The sequence below is a fragment of the Phoca vitulina genome, unplaced genomic scaffold, assembly GCF_004348235.1.
Source record: "Phoca vitulina isolate PV1807 unplaced genomic scaffold, GSC_HSeal_1.0 scaffold21, whole genome shotgun sequence".
Taxonomy (NCBI): Eukaryota; Metazoa; Chordata; class Mammalia; order Carnivora; family Phocidae; genus Phoca; species Phoca vitulina.
In genome coordinates this window covers 25,838,342-25,855,832 of record NW_022589724.1, presented here as the reverse complement: position 1 = coordinate 25,855,832, position 17,491 = coordinate 25,838,342, and the positions used below count along the sequence as shown (strand labels likewise).

At 55.4% G+C, this 17,491-nt stretch overlaps 3 protein-coding genes across 12 annotated transcripts in view; 2 read left to right on the top strand and 1 right to left on the bottom strand.

Moving 5' to 3' along the window:
* SH2D3C (SH2 domain containing 3C) overlaps positions 1 to 11,906 on the top strand; it is a 29,045-nt gene extending 17,139 nt beyond the window's left edge. For 7 of the 8 annotated variants that reach the window (XM_032418803.1, XM_032418804.1, XM_032418810.1 and 4 more), the window contains 9 exons: positions 2,568 to 2,696; positions 3,768 to 4,222; positions 5,466 to 5,590; positions 6,524 to 7,059; positions 7,981 to 8,096; positions 8,644 to 8,815; positions 9,591 to 9,702; positions 10,077 to 10,283; positions 11,195 to 11,866. In XM_032418803.1, the coding sequence (XP_032274694.1) occupies positions 2,568 to 2,696; positions 3,768 to 4,222; positions 5,466 to 5,590; positions 6,524 to 7,059; positions 7,981 to 8,096; positions 8,644 to 8,815; positions 9,591 to 9,702; positions 10,077 to 10,283; positions 11,195 to 11,370 (2,028 nt within the window). In that variant the 3' untranslated portion in view covers positions 11,371 to 11,866. Of the gene's footprint in view, positions 1 to 2,567; positions 2,697 to 3,767; positions 4,223 to 5,465; positions 5,591 to 6,523; positions 7,060 to 7,980; positions 8,097 to 8,643; positions 8,816 to 9,590; positions 9,703 to 10,076; positions 10,284 to 11,194 lie in introns of all 8 variants that reach the window. The other variant, XM_032418805.1, reaches the window with a different exon arrangement.
* Positions 11,907 to 13,257: 1,351 nt separating this feature from the next.
* Positions 13,258 to 17,421, top strand: TOR2A (torsin family 2 member A). Of its 3 annotated transcripts, none has more exons than XM_032418528.1 (5): positions 13,258 to 13,428; positions 14,035 to 14,300; positions 14,936 to 15,111; positions 15,785 to 15,912; positions 16,124 to 17,421. In XM_032418528.1, exons 1-5 carry the CDS (start codon positions 13,278 to 13,280, stop codon positions 16,366 to 16,368), a joined length of 966 nt encoding a protein of 321 aa, XP_032274419.1. In that variant the 5' UTR covers positions 13,258 to 13,277; the 3' UTR covers positions 16,369 to 17,421. The 3 variants fall into 3 exon arrangements, with proteins under 3 accessions (XP_032274419.1, XP_032274421.1, XP_032274420.1); XM_032418529.1 differs by having other exon boundaries at positions 13,388 to 13,428; positions 14,282 to 14,300; positions 16,124 to 17,248; XM_032418530.1 differs by lacking the exon at positions 14,035 to 14,300 and having other exon boundaries at positions 13,351 to 13,428; positions 16,124 to 17,247.
* The window catches only part of TTC16 (tetratricopeptide repeat domain 16), an 11,688-nt gene continuing 11,310 nt past the window's right edge, over positions 17,114 to 17,491 (bottom strand). The window contains 1 exon segment of the mRNA XM_032419007.1: positions 17,114 to 17,491. This exon segment is cut by the window's right edge and continues 10 nt beyond it. Within this exon segment, the coding sequence (XP_032274898.1) occupies positions 17,122 to 17,491 (370 nt within the window). The 3' untranslated portion in view covers positions 17,114 to 17,121.

Below are 17,491 nucleotides of genomic sequence, written 5' to 3'. Positions count from 1 at the left end.
TCACACAGTGGTAGGCAGAGTCTTGTGGCCAGGTTCTTTACCTCACAGCCCACTCCCCTTCTTTGCCCCATGTCTATCTTGCTCCAGCTGTGGAACCGGGGTGAGTTCTCAGTTACATGCTTTTTGTCAAGGAGAAGAACCCCAGAAGGCTGGGGTACTGGTGTTCTCTCCCCTGTGACTCCTAGTCTTCCCTCCCCAGGGTGTGGTGTGGTATAGGGAGGGAGGCCAAGGACCCCGAAGAATAAGGAACTCCATACAGAAGTGTAGGTATATGAGGACACCCCAATTTCAGTTCAGCCCTCGGCTTTCCTACCCTCGGGGGTATCAGTTTCTACCCTGGGTAGAGGGCATACAGAATCCCCATCCCCAGGACCTATCTTTTCCTAAGCACCTGTACCATCACTGACCTCCACCATCTGTCCCCAAAGCCCTACAGGCTCCTCAAAACCCCAATTTTCATGGGCCCATCACCAAGCTGCTCCTGCTCCAGCTTTGCTCACCTCTGGGAGTGTCTCATTGTCCTCCCAGGATCTCCATCTGAAATCCTCTCTGACCCCTCCACCCTCTTCCCAGTCCTGATCAATGGCTACTTAAACACCCTTTTCCTAGTCCCCACCCCCATGCCCCGCCCTTCCCTGCCAGTGCCCGGAAAGCACTAAGCCACTTTCGATCCATGAAAAACCCTCTGTGGCTCTGCTGTGGCCTCTGGGTAAACCCCAGCTCCCCACAGCAGCCTGACAGCCCTGCTCCACCTGCCCCCATCATCTCTGCCCCTCTGAAGCTTCCCCTCACCCCAGGACCTTGGCTCTGCCTGCAGGGCCCTGACTCTGCCACTCTCTGCCCAGAAACTCTTCCTGGCCCACCTGTTTGCCTGTCTGTCCCTGCCCTGATGCTTTTGCTGGGCTCATCCAGTCCTTCTGCAGGCCTCCGTGGAAACATCACCTCTTCAGGGACTCGACTCCCTGACTAGATGAGGAGGTACCCTCTTAGCTGCTCCCAGAGCTATCTGTGCATCTCTGAACACTCAGAAAACTGGAATTGCTTGTCAGTGTCTGTGTGGCTCTCTCAGAGGTCACCTGTCCTGATGACCTTGGGGCCTCAGCCCCTGGCACAGGACCTGTCCCGGGGGGTGGGGGGGCTTAATCATGGTTGAAATAATGAAGTCAGAGACTCTAGATATCACTGAAGCTGGGAATTAGGCTGTCTTGGGAGCAGTGTGGATTGGGGTAAACTGAGGCAGTGTGGGAGCAGAGGGGTGGGGAATGGAACTGCAGAGTTAGGCTCTGAGATCTTTGGAAGGCCTGAAAAGGCAGGGAGTGGATTAGAGGACCCTTGGACCTTGGTGAGAGACTGTCACCTGGACTGAAGCCAGGCCCTCCCCTGCCCCTTTCATCTGTCTTGCTGTCTGGCCAGTTCGGAGCCAGATCTACCTGTCCTAGAACAGCCATCTCTGGGCCCAGAATTGGGGAGTGGGAGAGGAAACAATGTTGCACGTCCTCACAGTGACGAGGACATCTATGGGCTAGTCACAGTACTCTGGAGTATTGTCTCCTTTTATCCTTGCAACCCAATGAGGCAGGTTCTGTAATTATACCCATTTTATAGAGGAGGAAACTGAGGCCCAGAGAACTCACAGGACACCGCCAGGATTGGACTGTGCTTTGTGGTGGGGCTGCACCTGGCAATAGGAACTCTCCTCCCTCTGCTCTTAGGTATCTAACCCTGGGCCACGGTAACCAGGAAACCAGGAATCTCCTCCTTGGGCAGGTGGAAGGGGGGGGAGTCCTGGGCATTATCTTCATCGAGTGACCTTTGGCTTCCCTGCTTGGCCACAGTTTTGCCATCTGGCCAGGATTGCTTGAGAAGGCGAGGAGGAAAGGGCCTTGGGAATTGTAAAGGACAGCAGAAATGTCTGTGTGGGGGCCTCTGCTTCCCTGTTTATAGCTGCCTCCTCCACCCTTCCACTGTATAATTCAGCATCCCAGAATGTATCATCGTCCATCCAGCCTTATGTTTTTGTCCTTGCCTTTACCTGGGTACCTGCTGCCTTACCTCCCAGATCCACCTATAGAAATCCTGCCTCTCCCCAGTGCAAGATCAGTTTGATGTTTTTGGTGCAGAGGGAGTGTTTTGTTGTTACCATTTCCTCCAGGAAGGCTTCCTGGACCACTCTCCACTTCGCCTATACTTTTATCTTCTCTCTTATAAAAGCCACCCGGCTCCTTGCCGCTGTCCACTACTGTGGTGCTGACCTTATTCTGCTCAAATGTTCCTGTTGCTTTTCCTTCCCCCGCCTGGACTACAAGCTTCCTTGAGGACAGGGCCTGGTTTATTTATTGTCTCATTTACTCCTGGCGCATAGCACAGGGCCTGGAACACAGTAGGACTGAGATTTCCTTGCCGCTGCTAGGATGGGGCCTCAGGGGTGAGGACCTCTCTGGCACCTGTGCCTAAGTTTTCCCAGGGTCCCGGGATGGAAGCAGCTCACCTGGAGTAGGGAGGGGTTGGAGGAGAAGACAAAAGAGGGCTTCAGAGCAGATGCCAACTCTTTGCTGTCTCCTGCCCAGTTCTCCAAGGAGAAGTACATTCTGGACTCTTCCCCTGAGAAACTGCACAAGGAGTTGGAGGAGGAACTCAAACTCAGCAGCACAGATCTCCGCAGCCATGCTTGGTACCACGGTCGCATCCCCCGTGAGGTGAGTGGGCCTCGGCGGGACCTCAGCCCTACACGCCTAGAGAGGCTGTGACCCGCTGCGTGGTGGATTCAGTCCGAGAGCACTGCAGTGAGGTCTAACTCTGTCATTTACTGACTGTGTGACCTTGCACAAGTCACTTCACCTCTCTGAGCCTTGGTTTCTTCTTCTATGAGATGGATGGTAATGATAGTACCTGCCTTAAAGGGTTATTGTGAGAATAAATGAAACAATGCACATCAAGTGCTTAACTTGATGTCTGACGGTGGGCTCAATGTTATTATTAGTGTTGTTATTGCTATTATTATTACTATTATCTTTAACTGTTGTTGTTGTTTTTTTTTCCCATGGGTCTATACATTAGCCTCTTGTGTGTTTGGTTAGTGAGTGTCAGGGCCTAGGATTCTCAGTTTTGGCAAAGTTGAGTTTCTGTGCTGAGGCCCAGATGGGCTGATAGTCACCTGTTCCCTCTTTCTGTTCCCTCTTTCATTCATTCTGTGGATCTTTGTCAAGCACCATGAATGCAGAGAGAAAATGGGTGGTGGCTTCCCCTGAGGGCTGGTAGTCCAGTCAGAGCCCAGTGGAAGAAGTGCAGGAATGGAGCATCCAGCAGGGAATGCGGGCTGGCCCTGAGGAGGGGGAACTGAAGACAGAGGCCAGTGAGAGATGGACAGGAGTTCACCAAGTGGGCAGCACGGGAAGGATGTCCAGGAAGAGAGGGCAGCCTGAGGGTACAAAGGCCCAGAGATCTGGGAGAGCACTGGGTGCTTGGAGGAATGAGGATTGGGAATGCACCCTGAGAAGGAGCAGGTCTGAGACCTGAGTTTTAGGTCACGGCAACCCCCAGCTCCCCCAGGCTCTGTGTCCCTGTGACTTACGTTCCAGGGTGTCATGTCTTCCCATTCCTGAGCCTCTGTGCACCAGACCCAGGGTCCGTGGCTGAGTTGCCCACTCTGAATCTGGGTCACTGCATCACCCTTCCTAAGCTGTAGATATCTCTGTTCCCCGTGTCCCCCAGATCCTGGGTCTGACCCTGCCCTGGCCCTGCTCCAGCCTGATCACTGCTTCCTGCAGGTATCAGAGACCCTGGTGCAGCGCAACGGCGACTTCCTCATCCGGGACTCTCTCACCAGCCTGGGTGACTATGTGCTCACCTGCCGCTGGCACAACCAGGCCTTGCACTTCAAAATCAACAAGGTGGTGGTGAAGGCCGGGGAGAGCTACACACACATCCAGTACCTATTCGAGCAGGAGAGCTTCGACCACGTGCCTGCCCTTGTGCGGTACCATGTGGGCAGCCGCAAGGCAGTGTCGGAGCAGAGCGGGGCCATCATCTACTGCCCTGTCAACCGCACCTTCCCGCTGCGCTACCTGGAGGCTTGCTATGGCCTGGGCCAGAGCAGCGGCAAGGCTGCCAGCCCCGCCAGCCCCTCAGGCCCCAAGGGCAGCCACATGAAGCGGCGCAGCGTCACCATGACCGACGGGCTCACCGCCGACAAGGTCACCCGCAGCGATGGCTGCCCCACCAGGTAAGGAAGGACCCCACGCTAGGCCTCGGTCTCCTCGTTTGGCAAGTGGGGGTATCTGTCATCAGAGTGCTGGTGAGGAGCGGGAGGCCCAGGCATTCTGAACTGGGTGGAATAACTGTCCTGGAGCCTCAGTGTGCAGCGAGGAAGAGGAGGACGCAGGGCTGAGTGCAGGGATTGCAGGCAGGTGATAGCCTCAGGTCAGCTACAACTAGCTGAGCTCTCTGGGCCCTGCCGCTCTCCTCTCATGACCATGTTCCTACCCATAAAGCGCCCTCCCTCAGATAGCCGCCCCCAGCCTACGGGACCCGTGGGTGCTGCCCTGTCCCTGTGGCCGCTGCTCCCCCTCCCCACCCACCTAGCGAGGCCGAGGCAGGCATCAGAACAGAGGGCTTTGCAATATGCAAACCACTGCATAGGGGATGGGACGTTCCAGCCACACTTTAATGACCCCCAGTTGCCTCTGGCCCTGGGTGGGACAAGACCAGGACAAGCCGCAGAAGGGACTCATTTCTGAGGCCCTAGTGTGCACCCGGCCCTGTGCGGAGGGCTGTCTGCGCCCAAGCTCATCAACTCCCATGTCCTCCTGGGAGGTGACTCCTGGGCACACCCCCACTTTACAGATGAGGGAATAGGTTGAGAGAGGGGAAGCCGCTTGCTGGAGAGTGGGAGGACTGAGATTCAAACCCAGGTCTGCAATTCCAAAGTCTGTACCCCTCATTTCTGTGGCCTCCCTGGTTGTTTGCAGAGACCCGCCATCCTGTGCCACCAGCACTTGGATAGGTCCCATCTCCCTAGGCCTGGGCTGGGTGCTGTCAGCCAAGGAACTGCCGGTTGAATTCTCCGTGGGCAGTAGCCACTTTGCCTGTGGTTTAGAACCAGTGCCCATAATGGTGCCAGGATCTGGCATTCTGAGCATAGCGTAGGAGCAGTGAGGAGGTGCCAGTCTGGTGGGCCTGGTTCCCACAGGCTCCCCATCCTTTCTGCTAGGCCTGCTTCCTAGGCAGTTCTCTAAGTTGGAGGCAGGGTTCTCAGGGAAGAGAGCAGTTGTGCGGGTGGTGGACTGTACGAACACTCCCCTCTCTGGGCTTCAGTCTTACACTTGCCAATTCAGTCTTACACTCTCCAAGCCTTTTCTGCCTCTGAAGTTCAGTCAATCTAGGATGGAGGCAGAGGTGGGGGTCCTAAGGCCAGCTGAGGACCCTGCCCTCGGGGCTCTCTGCTCATGAAGGTATCTGCTCCACAGCACCTCACTGCCCCACCCCCGGGAATCTATCCGCAACTGTGCCCTCAGCATGGACCAGATCCCAGACCTGCACTCGCCCATGACACCCATCTCCGAGAGTCCCAGCTCCCCCGCCTACAGTACTGGTATGGCCAGCAGAGGGGGAGGGGCAGGTGGGGGAATCTGGTGGGAGTGACCTTGTGTGTGTACACACGCTCTGTTTGTCTTTAATGACTTCTGTTACAGTGTGTGATTGTATGTGTTTCTACCTCTTTACTGAGAGTGATGCCCTGCAAGAATTTACACTAAAACCCAGCCAGTAGCACCACTGATATTGTCTCCACGGGTTGTCACACATTCTTCCCTAAACACAGGCCCACCAACTTGTCCTAACTACAAACTTGCCTTCGAACCAACTCCCCCCGAGTGTCAAAGTCAAAATTCCTTGCCCCAAATGATTTATTGGGCAGTCTCTGAACAACATGGCAGAGTGAAGTATCCAGGACTGAGGATTTCAAGCCCAGCTCTCCCACGTGGGGCAGTTGACCCCTCTGACCCTCAGTTTTCTCCTGGTAGAATGAGGATCGTGGAAGTACTTACTTCCCAGGATGTTAGGGTTAAGTGGGCTAAGGTACAAAGAAGGGTCTCGCAGGCAGGAAGAGCTCAATATACATCAGCTCTCATTCTGGATGATGGTTTCACTGCTGTTGACCAGCGTATGGCCAGCAAGTCGCCAGCTCCAGCACATGAGTACTCAATAAATCATTGCTAACTCACTGAGAAATAATTCCACACAATGAACTCCAGCAAGTGCTTATTAGCATCCCTGAATCACGGCAAGCTCCTCTATGTAGTTCAGTGGTTCCCCAAGGCTGCAGCAGCCTTAGGGTAGGAGAGAGCAAACTCCTGGGGTCCAGGCCATTTGAGAGTATCCTTGAGGCCTGGTCAGTTTACCCGAGGCTGCTGGGCCTGGCCTGTGTGCAGGGAGGTGGGGACATCACTCCTTTGGGAAGAGGGTGGGAGAACTTCACTGGGTGGGGAGCTCTGGTAACTAGTCCTCTCCCTTTCTCTCCCTGCAGTGACCCGTGTCCACGCCACCCCTGCAGCTCCCTCAGCCACAGCGCTGCCTGCCTCCCCTGTCACCCGCCGCTCCAGTGAACCCCAGCTGTGTCCCGGAAGTGCCCCAAAGCCCACTGGGGAGTCGGACAAGGGCCCTTATGCCAGCCCCTCCCACACGCTCTGCAAGGCCTCCCCATCACCATCGCTCAGCAGCTACAGTGACCCGGACTCTGGCCATTACTGCCAGCTCCAGCCTCCTGTCCGGGGCAGCCGAGAGTGGGCAGCCGCTGAAGCCTCCAGCCGGCAGGCCAGGAGCTATGGGGAGAGGCTAAAGGAACTGTCAGAGAATGGGACACCTGAGGGGGACCGGGGCAGGGCCTTCATAGCCCCCATTGTGGAAGCCACCTCTTCCTTCAACCCAGCCACCTTCCAGTCACTACTGATCCCCAAGGATAACCGGCCGCTGGAGATGGGCCTCCTGCGCAAGGTCAAGGAGCTGCTAGCAGAGGTGGATGCCCGGACGCTGGCTCGGCACGTCACCAAGGTTGACTGCCTGGTAGGTGCTGGGTGAGCACTGGGGCAGGGAGAGCACCTCTGTCCTGTGGCTTTGGGACAGGGGTCTGGGTGGTGAGAAGTTGGCCTCTAAATTCCCCAAGTATAGTGAGTGGGCCTGGATTCTGGCTTCATAGCTGTCCCTCACTTGCTGTGTGACTCTGGGCTGATCACTTTACCTCTCTGGGCCTCCATTTTCTCCTAAAAATGGCAACAACAACAACACAAGATATCCTTGCTTCCTCGTCTGGCGTTGGAACTGGGCGGTGCTGAAAGCCAGAGCTCCCTGGGGCACTTTTTGAGCCTGATGAGAGTCAGCCTGGCTGGTTCAGGGAATGTTAAAACCGAGACTACCTGCCCCCATCCCCCCCCTAGTGGACAAAATGAACAAAACTCATAACCTAGACTCCTAAATTGTCAATGCCTGGGCCTTTGAATGAATCTTGACTATCTAAGGACCCAGACTCTCTCTGCCCCTCAATTTCTCCCTCTGAAGTTTGGGGGGCACTGATTACTTTATGTGGGGGCCACACTGGCCTCTCAGCTCAGGAAGCAAGAAAAGAGTGCAAAGATACTGCCCTGTGGAGAGTGCTAGGCATGAAGGGAGCAGTTCTGGGTTCTAGGCCCAGTGTGTGATTTTGGACAAGTCCTTTCCCTCCCTGGAACTCAGGTTTGCCTTCTGGAATAAAGGTGTCCTGGTCACCTTTGGCACATATCAAACACCACTGGGCATTTTCCCATTTATCCCTCATTTCACGGAACTGAGGAGGAAATGAGGTTCATTTGCTCCATGGCAGAGGGTGAGAGCTGAAATTCAAACTCGTCATCCCAGCCAGGCTGCCCTCCTAGATAAAGCTCTCTGACTCCCAGATGGCTTGGGCCAACCGCGACAGGAAATTAATCAGCCCTCTGGGCGTCCTTGCAGGTTGCTAGGATACTGGGCGTTACCAAGGAGATGCAGACCCTAATGGGAGTCCGCTGGGGCATGGAGCTGCTCACCCTCCCCCATGGCCGGCAGCTACGACTAGACCTTCTGGAAAGGTAAGGCAAGCACCTGCACCCGGGGCCTCGCGGGGAATCCCCCGGGCTACCTCGCTGCCCTTTTGCTGTGGCCGGTTGGCCAATCAGAGTCTCTCAGCTCGGCTCCCATGGGTTCTGGCTACGCCCTCTATCCATTGACGAATCGCAACTGCTCCGTATCAAGCTCCAAGCAATCCTAGTTTCCCCAAAGCCTGAGTCTATCCCCGGATTCATCTTTTGCACCCTCTTGACCAATCACACTCCGCGAGGCTTAGTCCTGCCCATCAGCTCTGGCTACTCTTCTTTCTTAAAACTGTTCCGCCGCGTGAATTGCACTGATCGATCACAAGCCCCTCCCTCAGCCCGGCGCTCAGAAGCCTCTGGCCCCGCCCCTGATTTACACTGACCAATCAGAAGCCCTTAGCCTTGCTTTCCCCTCACTCTGGCCGCGCCCCCTAATTTCATTGACCCTTTCCAACCTGTCGCTTTGGGCTCGGCCCTCCGCCCCTCGGCGCCCAACCACAAGCGGTGGCAGGACCCCTCCCCTCTGACCTGGCCGCTGTGACAGGTTCCACACCATGTCCATCATGCTGGCCGTGGACATCCTGGGCTGCACGGGCTCCGCGGAGGAGCGGGCAGCGCTTCTGCACAAGACCATCCAGCTGGCGGCTGAACTTCGGGGGACGATGGGCAACATGTTCAGCTTCGCTGCGGTCATGGGCGCCCTGGATATGGCCCAGGTACGGAGGGGCGCGTCTCGAGCTGGGCTTCAGGAAGTCGCCGTCTGGAGGGAGCCCTGGGATACGTTCGAATAGGGGAGAACTTGGTGACTTTTAGGCAGCATTGGTGAAAGGGTAACTGTTGAGAACTGAGGTCTCTAAGTGGTGACCTGCTCCAAGACCAAGGCTTGCCCCTTCTTTGGGACTCAGTTTACCCAACTGCAAAATGAGTGAGGAGCATTATATGAGTTTCAAGAATAAATATAAAATGGCTGTAATTTAGTGAGCACTTAATACATGCTAGGTGGTACACTAAGTACTTTATAAGCATTGATTCCTCAGAACAATCTTGTGAAGTGCCTTTATTGTCCCATTTTACTTATGAAAAATTGAGGCACAGCAGTACTTGCCTAAGGTCACACACAGTCAGAGACTAAAAAAGTCTGTTGCCAAGCCTGAACCTCCTCCACACTCTACACTTGCTCTCCTATGCCTAGTCAATAGTAACAACAGGGTCCCAGAGGACGTGGCTCAACTCCCAGCTCTGCTACCTAATTTTGGAATGACCTTGGGCAAGTCATTGCCCTAGCTGAGCCTTAGTTCCCTCATCTGTAAAATGAGCTGTTGCAAGGCCTCCCAGGAGAATGCGAAGAGCAGCCAGCACTGTCCCCGGTACATGAAAGGTGACCATGATATAATAATTATTATCCCACATCTGGTTGTCCACTCAGCAGGGTGGCTTGTGGCCTGTGCAGGCCCCTTCCCTGGCTGAGCGCTCACAGTCTGCTCTCCCCAGATTGCCCGGCTGGAGCAGACATGGGTGACCCTTCGGCAGCGACACACGGAGGGTGCCATCCTCTACGAGAAGAAGCTCAAGCCATTTCTCAAGAGCCTCAACGAGGGCAAAGGTACCCCCCCCACACCTTGCTGTGTCACCTTGGACAGGCTCCAGCCCCCCTCTGGGCTGGCAAAGACTCTCCCAGTGTGGACAATGACCAGAGCTTGACTGAGGTCTGCGCAGGCTAATCTTGTGCTCACTTTCTGCACCTGGCAACCGTGTGAGCCTCGGCCAGGACCAGGCTTAGCCCTTGGGGCTGCGCCAAGGCAGCATTGGGTTCAGCTAGAGGATTCCAAAAGGAGGGGGGCTAGTCTTGGGAGTCGGGAGCCCTGGGGGCTCAGTCAGGGACCTCAGGCAGACCCACCCCCGCCTCACCTGTCTGCTGGGAGCGCCGTGGATGGTGGGGCCTCCAAGGTCTCTAAGCGCCTGCCTCCCTCCCTGCAGAAGGCCCGCCGCTGAGCAACACCACGTTTCCGCATGTGCTGCCGCTCATCACTCTGCTGGAGTGTGACTCGGCCCCGGCAGAGGGCCCTGAGCCTTGGGGCAGCACCGAGCACGGTGTGGAGGTGGTGCTGGCCCACCTGGAGGCTGCCCGCACGGTGGCCCACCACGGAGGCCTGTATCACACCAACGCGGAGGTCAAGCTGCAGGGTGAGTCACGGGTCTCATCTGGGGGGCGAGACGGTCACTGGTCACGCTGGCCGGCCCTCCCTCCACCGGACTTGCTCTCCCCTTTCCTCCAAACCTCCATTTGCATTTCTCCTTTCCTCTGTCCGGCTCTGCCCCCTGACTCCCTTTCCTTATCCCTGTTTTTCACTCACTTATCAGTTCAACTGTGAGTGGAAGGCGCTGGGTAGGGGTGGAGGGACACAGAGGTGATACAAAGAGTACCCTAGGCTTTCTTTGAGCCTCTGTTTTCTCATCTGTGAAGTGGACGTCTTAACGGGATTACTTTACAATGTTGTTTGCAAAGCACTTGGCCTGGGGCTGAGACACACCTGTCCTGCCTTCAAGGAGCTCCCAGTCTAGGGGAAACGGAGATCTCCCTCGTGAAAAGAGCAGAGAGGAAGTAGCTTCAAACTATCCAGATTTTACTGCTTTAGGCATTATTTAAGTCATGAAAGTTCACTGTAGGCAAATTGGAAATTACAGCTGAGCAAAAAGAAAAAACAAAATCACCCACAATCACCCAGAGGCACATGATGAGAACATCCTGGTGTTTGTCTTTCCTCCTTTTTCTTTTCCAGAGAGAACAACAAAATTTTACTTAAAACACTTACTTGCAAAATCTATGTTTCTTAGGAAGAAGTTTAGAACTTACAGAAAAATACAAAAAAGAAAAGAAAAATCCCTCCAAATTGATATTCATATTTTATCTTCAGTAATTTAAATATTATATGTTGCAAACATGGTTCATTGACAAACCTTGTTGGAATCCTGGTGGAGCTGGTGGGGGGCAGGCCCTTAGGAACAGGGCCCTGAGGGAGGTATTGGCTTTAGGCAGGACCCCCAGCCTTCCTAGCTGGATGGTCATCCCCTGACCCCTGTGCCCTGCCTTGCAGGGTTCCAGGCCCGGCCAGAGCTCCTGGAGGTGTTCAGCACCGAGTTCCAGATGCGCCTTCTCTGGGGCAGCCAGGGCGCCAGCAGCAACCAGGCCCGGCGCTATGAGAAGTTTGACAAGGTCCTCACTGCCCTGTCCCACAAACTGGAACCTGCTGTCCGCTCCAGCGAACTGTGACCCCCGCGGACCCCTCCCCTCTGCAGCTGCGGGCAGCAACAGGGACAGAGGGGCACGGACCTCTCCCCAGAGCACCCTAGAGACACTGTGATCAGCCCGAGAATGTTCTGGGCCCAAACCAGGATCTCCCTTGCACCTCCAGGTCCTGCATGGACCCTGGGCTCTATGCCACCTGTTACGTGCCCACCAAGTCTCCCTTCAGGAAGAACCGGAATCCTGTTCCTCCTCCAGCTTCTGCTTCTCCCCTTCCTGCTGAGGTGCCCTGTGTTCGAGCCATGGGAGGGTCCTCACGCCTCCTCACTCTTCTTCGGGCATCTGCCCACAACGGACACCAAGGCCTCCACCCGGTTGTAAATATGTCTGTCTGTTCTGTAAATAGATGTATAGAAGCCATGTTCTTTCTTTCATATAATAAACTTTTATGACTCTTTTTTCTGTCTCTCACGGGGCCCTGGTGGAAGGAAGTGTCCTTTCTCTCAGGTGAAAGGTGGAAAAATTCAACGGCAAATACTTATTTAGCACCTGGGACATTCCAGATTCTACCAGGAGCCACTGTTACAGCCAATACTAAAACCCAGTACCAGTCCTGGAGGAGCTCACAGACCAGTGGGGGAAAGAAACAGCTAATTCCAACCAGGGGGAGAAATCCTGGCCAGCCCCTACTCCCACCCCGTTTCCTGCTTGGGGAAGCCCAGCAAAGATTCCCACAAATGCACAACCAAGCATTCCAGATGTTTGGAGTGGAAGGGCTTGTTGAAATTTAGGATTCCAACTCTCCCCTGGAAAACGGAACTGGAGGGAGAAGGGACTGTCCTGGGGTCACAGCAGCAGAATGAGGGAGGCTGGAACCTGGGTGTCCTCACCTGGAGTTCTTTCCTTTTCTCAACAGAGGGAACTACTTATTTCTTTTCAGGGTCCCAGAAAGCTTCGTGCGTGCGTGTGTGTGTGTGTGTGTGTGTGCGTGCGCGCAGGGTGGGTGGGTCAGGGAATCTCTAAGAAGGGCCATGAATGCAGTTGTCTTGATTCCATGGGTAGGGGAGGTAGGCAATGTGGATAAACACGATTCCTATCCAGGCTGGAGGCCTGGGGAGCCTGTTCACTGAATATGAAACGTCTTGGGTCCTTTGCCTTCTGAATCCTTTGACCAAGAGAGGCTGGGTAACAGTGCATTAGATCTTTGGCAGCAGCTTGACTTGGGTTCAGTTCTATTATTTATGAGCCTTGGACAGAGGCTTAACCCCTTGGGTCCCAATTTCATCCTCAATAAAATAAGGACAATAACAAAATCGATTCCTTAGGATTGATGTTAAAGCACTTAGGGCAGAGTAGCTGCTAGGTAGGGGACTGCCATGTTTCATACATAATGGATTGCCAATAATCATTTATTGATTACTTTCCGAGTCAAAACACTTTATGTTCCTGTACCTCATTGAAATATCACCGTTTCTCTGTATGGCAGGTACTGTTATCGTAAGACATATAAGGGACCTAACACTAATGGCACCTAGTAAGTGCTTACCAAAAGCTCTATTACTGAGCGCTCTTTTGTCATATAAAAAAAGAGCATGGAAAAGGAGCTTTGCAAGGCTTAAGGTGCCGCACAAGTTTTTGCTACAATTGTTACGTCACCCTTTGTGGTCATAATCCTTTATTATTCTTTCGGCGCTATTATGGTCTCCTAGTTACCGTGGCCACGGAAACGCGGCCCGCCGTCCTGGATTGGGACGGTTCGCGGGCTCCCCCTAGAGGCTACCTTCCGGTCCTGCTGCGGGACGACGGCTCGGGCCTTTCCGGGGGGAGCCGGGAGTTGTAGGCTACGGAAGGTGGCTGCCGCCCAGAGAGGCACGCCGGGAATTGTGGTCCCAGGGAGGGGCGGTTGGCCCAGACCCGGCTCCCGTCTCACCCGCATGGCGGCTGCGACTCGCGGCTGCCGGCCCTGGGGCTCGCTCCTCGGGTTGCTGGGGCTGGTCTCGGCCGCGACCGCCGCCTGGGACCTGACTTCGCTGCATTGCCACTTCGGCACCTTCTGCGAATGTGACTTCCAGCCCGACTTTCAGGGTGAGGAGCCGCAGGAGCCCGGAGTGCAAGAGCCCGCGGACCGGGGAGCTCTCGGACTCTGGGGTTGCCCCCGGGCCACACCTGGAGGGTAGAACCGAGGGGCGGGACCCGCAGACTTCCGGGTGGCCCAGGCCGCAAGTGGGCCCGGCGTTGAGGGACTGAGAGTCTCGAGTACTGGACTTGGGGCAAGGGTTTGGGGAAGCATGTTTGGGAGTCCAGGCAGAGCCCTGCCAGGACGGAGAGAGGCATTTGACAGCAGGGCCTTGGGGGGAGGATTGGGCCTCCACAGTGGACTGGCCATCAGGGGAGAAGCCTGCCTTGGGAATGGGCAGGAAGTCTTGGGCCAAACCTGTTGACTGCTCACAGCCACTTAGAGCTGAGCGCAATGCAGAGGGCCAGCTGGTGGGGGCGCTGCCGAGCCAAGTCAGGTGTGAGGGTGGCTGCTGCTGCCGGAGTCCCCAAGGGCCCCACTCCCTTTCCAAAGACAGTTTGTAAAACCGTCCAAGACACAGGGATCCCTAGACCAGGTTCCAGACATGACTCTTCCCCACCCCCTTCTGTGGCAAGCGTGTGTCTTCAGCTCTGATACTGTCCTTGTGGCCCTAGGTCTGGAGTGTGACCTGGCCCAGCACCTGGCCGGCCAGCACTTGGCCAAGGCATTGGTGGTGAAGGCACTGAAGGCCTTTGTGCAGGACCCAGCCCCCACCAAGCCACTGGTCCTCTCCCTGCATGGCTGGACAGGCACTGGGAAGTCCTACGTTAGCTCCCTTCTGGCGCACTATCTCTTCCGGGGTGGCCTCCGCAGCCCCCATGTTCACCACTTTTCCCCCATCATCCACTTCCCCCACGCCAGCCACATGGAGCGCTACAAGGTAGGCTGGTGGCATCCTGGACCACCATTCACCTGCATGTTGGGGTGCCAGACCCTAGGGAATGAATGAGTCCTGAGTCCGGGGGGGGGGGGGGGTCACTCGCTCCAGGCCGCACAGCCAGTTGGAGCCTCAGCCCTCAGGACCCATCATGAACAGAGCTCGAGATGGACAAGGGACGTGGGATTGTATAGTTGCAGATATTATGTATTGAGCACTTACCTTTGCCAGTCTTGTGTTATCTTCTTTTTGTAAAGCATGGTCCCAATTTGAGGCTCGGAATAAGCATTTAGTAAATAGTAGCTCTTACTACTATCGTTGTTGTCGATTGCAGGGTCCTTTCTAGGCTGGTCTGTTTCAGCTGTCAACATTATTGACAAGGTTCAGGGAGCAGAAGGGAACCTTCCTCTTTTATGGAAAGTAGGGGCTATCAGAGAAGGAGTCCTGAACAAGGCCTGGGTTTGAGTCTCTGTGCGCTTGCTGACTTGCTGTGTGTGTGAGCTTGAACAAGTCTCTGACCCCTTGGGGCCACAGTTTTGTCACCAGCCCCAGGAAAGGATTAGTTCTTGCCTTCAGAAGAAGTCTGATGTGAGAGGAGTATCTCCAGGTGCCTTCAAACTCCTGCCTCTCCTCTGCAGAAAGATCTTAAGAGCTGGGTCCAGGGAAACCTCACAGCCTGCAGCCGCTCCCTCTTCCTCTTTGACGAGATGGACAAGCTGACCCCAGGCCTGATGGAGGTCCTGCTACCTTTCCTGGGCTCCTCCTGGGTTGTGTTTGGGACCAACTATCGCAAAGCCATCTTCATCTTCATCAGGTGGGCTCATCTTTGCAGCAGCATGGTGCGGGGACATTTGTCCAACGTCTCAGCTATCCAGTCTTGGCCTGTGGTCCCACACCAGAATACCTTTCCCCCCGGGGCCGAGTTGGGCTTTCCCAAAGCTCCTCACACTGGCTGTGACACTGTTATTCAAATTTTGACATTCTCAAAGCCCATTCTGGGCTCAGTCTTTGGGATCCTCACTGTTTCTTTGTGGAACGATTTTTCCCTCTTTTGGGGCCAGGAGGACACAGACCTGGGAAAAATAGGACTAGAATTCTAGTCGCACCTCTAAGAGTTCTAGCTGTATTTCCTTGGGCAAATCACTTCACCTCTCTGAACTCCCATCTCCTCTTCTGCACAGCAGGGCCAATATTAATGCCCCACTGTCCTCCTAGAGGCTCGGGGAGGGAAAGTCAGTTAAGGGACCCAAAAGTGTTTTGTAAACTTTAAAGTGCACGGCACATATAAGTGAATTTCCAGGCATGGTTGGAGACACAGGCTCTGGAGAGGGGAAGTAGTTCCTATTGTGTATTTTCAGTGGGTTTGGCTCCTGCTGGTACTGAGCAGGGTGCCCAGGCTCAGGTTGTGTTGGGTGGCACATGGGAAGCAAGGGCCAAATCCCGCCCCCCATGGTCTGAGCCGTGGCCCGCTTTCCCCATGGTTTCAGCAACACTGGTGGCGAGCAGATCAACCAGGTGGCCCTGGAGGCGTGGCGTGGCCGCCGGGAACGGGAGGAGATCCGCCTGCAGGAGCTAGAGCCTGTCATCTCCCAGGCTGTGCTGGACAACCCGCACCGTGAGTTCAGCTGGGGAGGCCTCCCTGCCCGGGGTAACTTCAGCAGGCCGAGGCTTCACACCCACAACCACTGGGCTGGGCCAGGGTCTCCCCGGGTCTGATGCGCGGCCCATTGACCCGGTACTTCTCAGCCCAGGCTTTGGCGCTCCTGGCTGTCATGCAACCTCCCTGAGCCCAGCACAGACCCTTCCCGTATTGCCTCTTCCTGCAGATGGCTTCTGGCGCTCAGGCATCATGGAAGAGCATCTCGTAGACGTCCTGGTGCCCTTCCTACCACTGCAGCGGCACCACGTGCGGCACTGTGTGCTCAACGAGCTGGCCCAGCTGGGCCTGGAGCCGAGGGAGGAGGTCCTCGAGGCTGTGCTGGACAGCACCACCTTCTTCCCTGAGGAAGAACAGCTCTTTTCCTCCAACGGCTGCAAGACTGTGGCCTCCAGAATTGCTTTTGTCCTCTGACTCTCCAGATGGCGTCCTTGCTCTCTTCTCCCTGGCCAGGCTGGGCAGGAAAGCCCTGGGGCCCCTGCAGTAGGGCCCCTTTTCCTGAGCCTCCTGGAGAGCGAGACCCAGAGCCCAAAGTGGAGATGAGGAGGCATGCTGGCTGGGCCATGGGACAGAGGGCCCTGGCCTCTTAACTGGTCTGAGGGTCTCTTGACCTTTACTTCCTTCCCTGGAGAAACCACTGGTGACCCCAGAACTTCAATGAGCCTTGACCTTGCCCTCCAGCCTAAGCCTTCTTAAAATGTGAATTGTAACTCAGGGACTGTGGCTCATGGCTACTCTCTCCCTCTTCGGTCGGTTACTCTTGGCCCCTTGCTCCGGCACCGTACTCTGAAGCCTCCATCCCACACCCCGTGTCCCGTACTGTAAAGCCGGGCTGAGACTGCTCAGTCTTCATGAACAGAGGGACTCAAGCTGCCACTTGGGCCTGGTTTTTAAAGTTTTTAATTTTATAAGAGAACAAATACAATAAACTTAGCCATGGGACCAGAAGAATGTTGGCTGAGGTATCTAATTGCTCTGGAAGGAGGCTGTTTTGCTGGGTGCCAGTGAGTGTGTGGGGGTTAGAATCTCTTCCATACCCAGCAAGAAGTGAGGGGGCTGAATGGCCCCCTTCAGGGAGCAGTGTAACTGCTGGGCCAGCCTTGATTTTTCTGGGGTTCTGGTCAGGCCCTAGGTGGTCTGGGGTTTTCTGAGATTTGGGCTCAGTCCTTAGGTGACCTCAGTCTTGCTGGAACCTGGGCTTGTGTTCTGGCTCCAGCTCTGGGCAGCCGTGGTCTTGCTGGACCTTTGGCATTGGTCCTGAGTGGCCTCAGTGTTGCTGGGGCTCCAACTTGGATCATAGAAATCCTTGGTCTTGCTAGAACTTCGGATCAGTCCCCCACTCCGGCCATGGGTGGCAGCCTTACTGGGTTCCCAACTCTGGCAATGGGCAGCCTTGATCTTTCTAAGCCTCTTCCTTGGGCCCTGAGTGGCCTTGGTCTTGTTAGGCTTTTGTCTTGGGCCTTGGGTAGCCTCAGTCTGGCTGGGCCTCTAGCTCTGGCCCTGGGTGGCCTCAGTCTGGCTGGAACTCTGGCTCTGG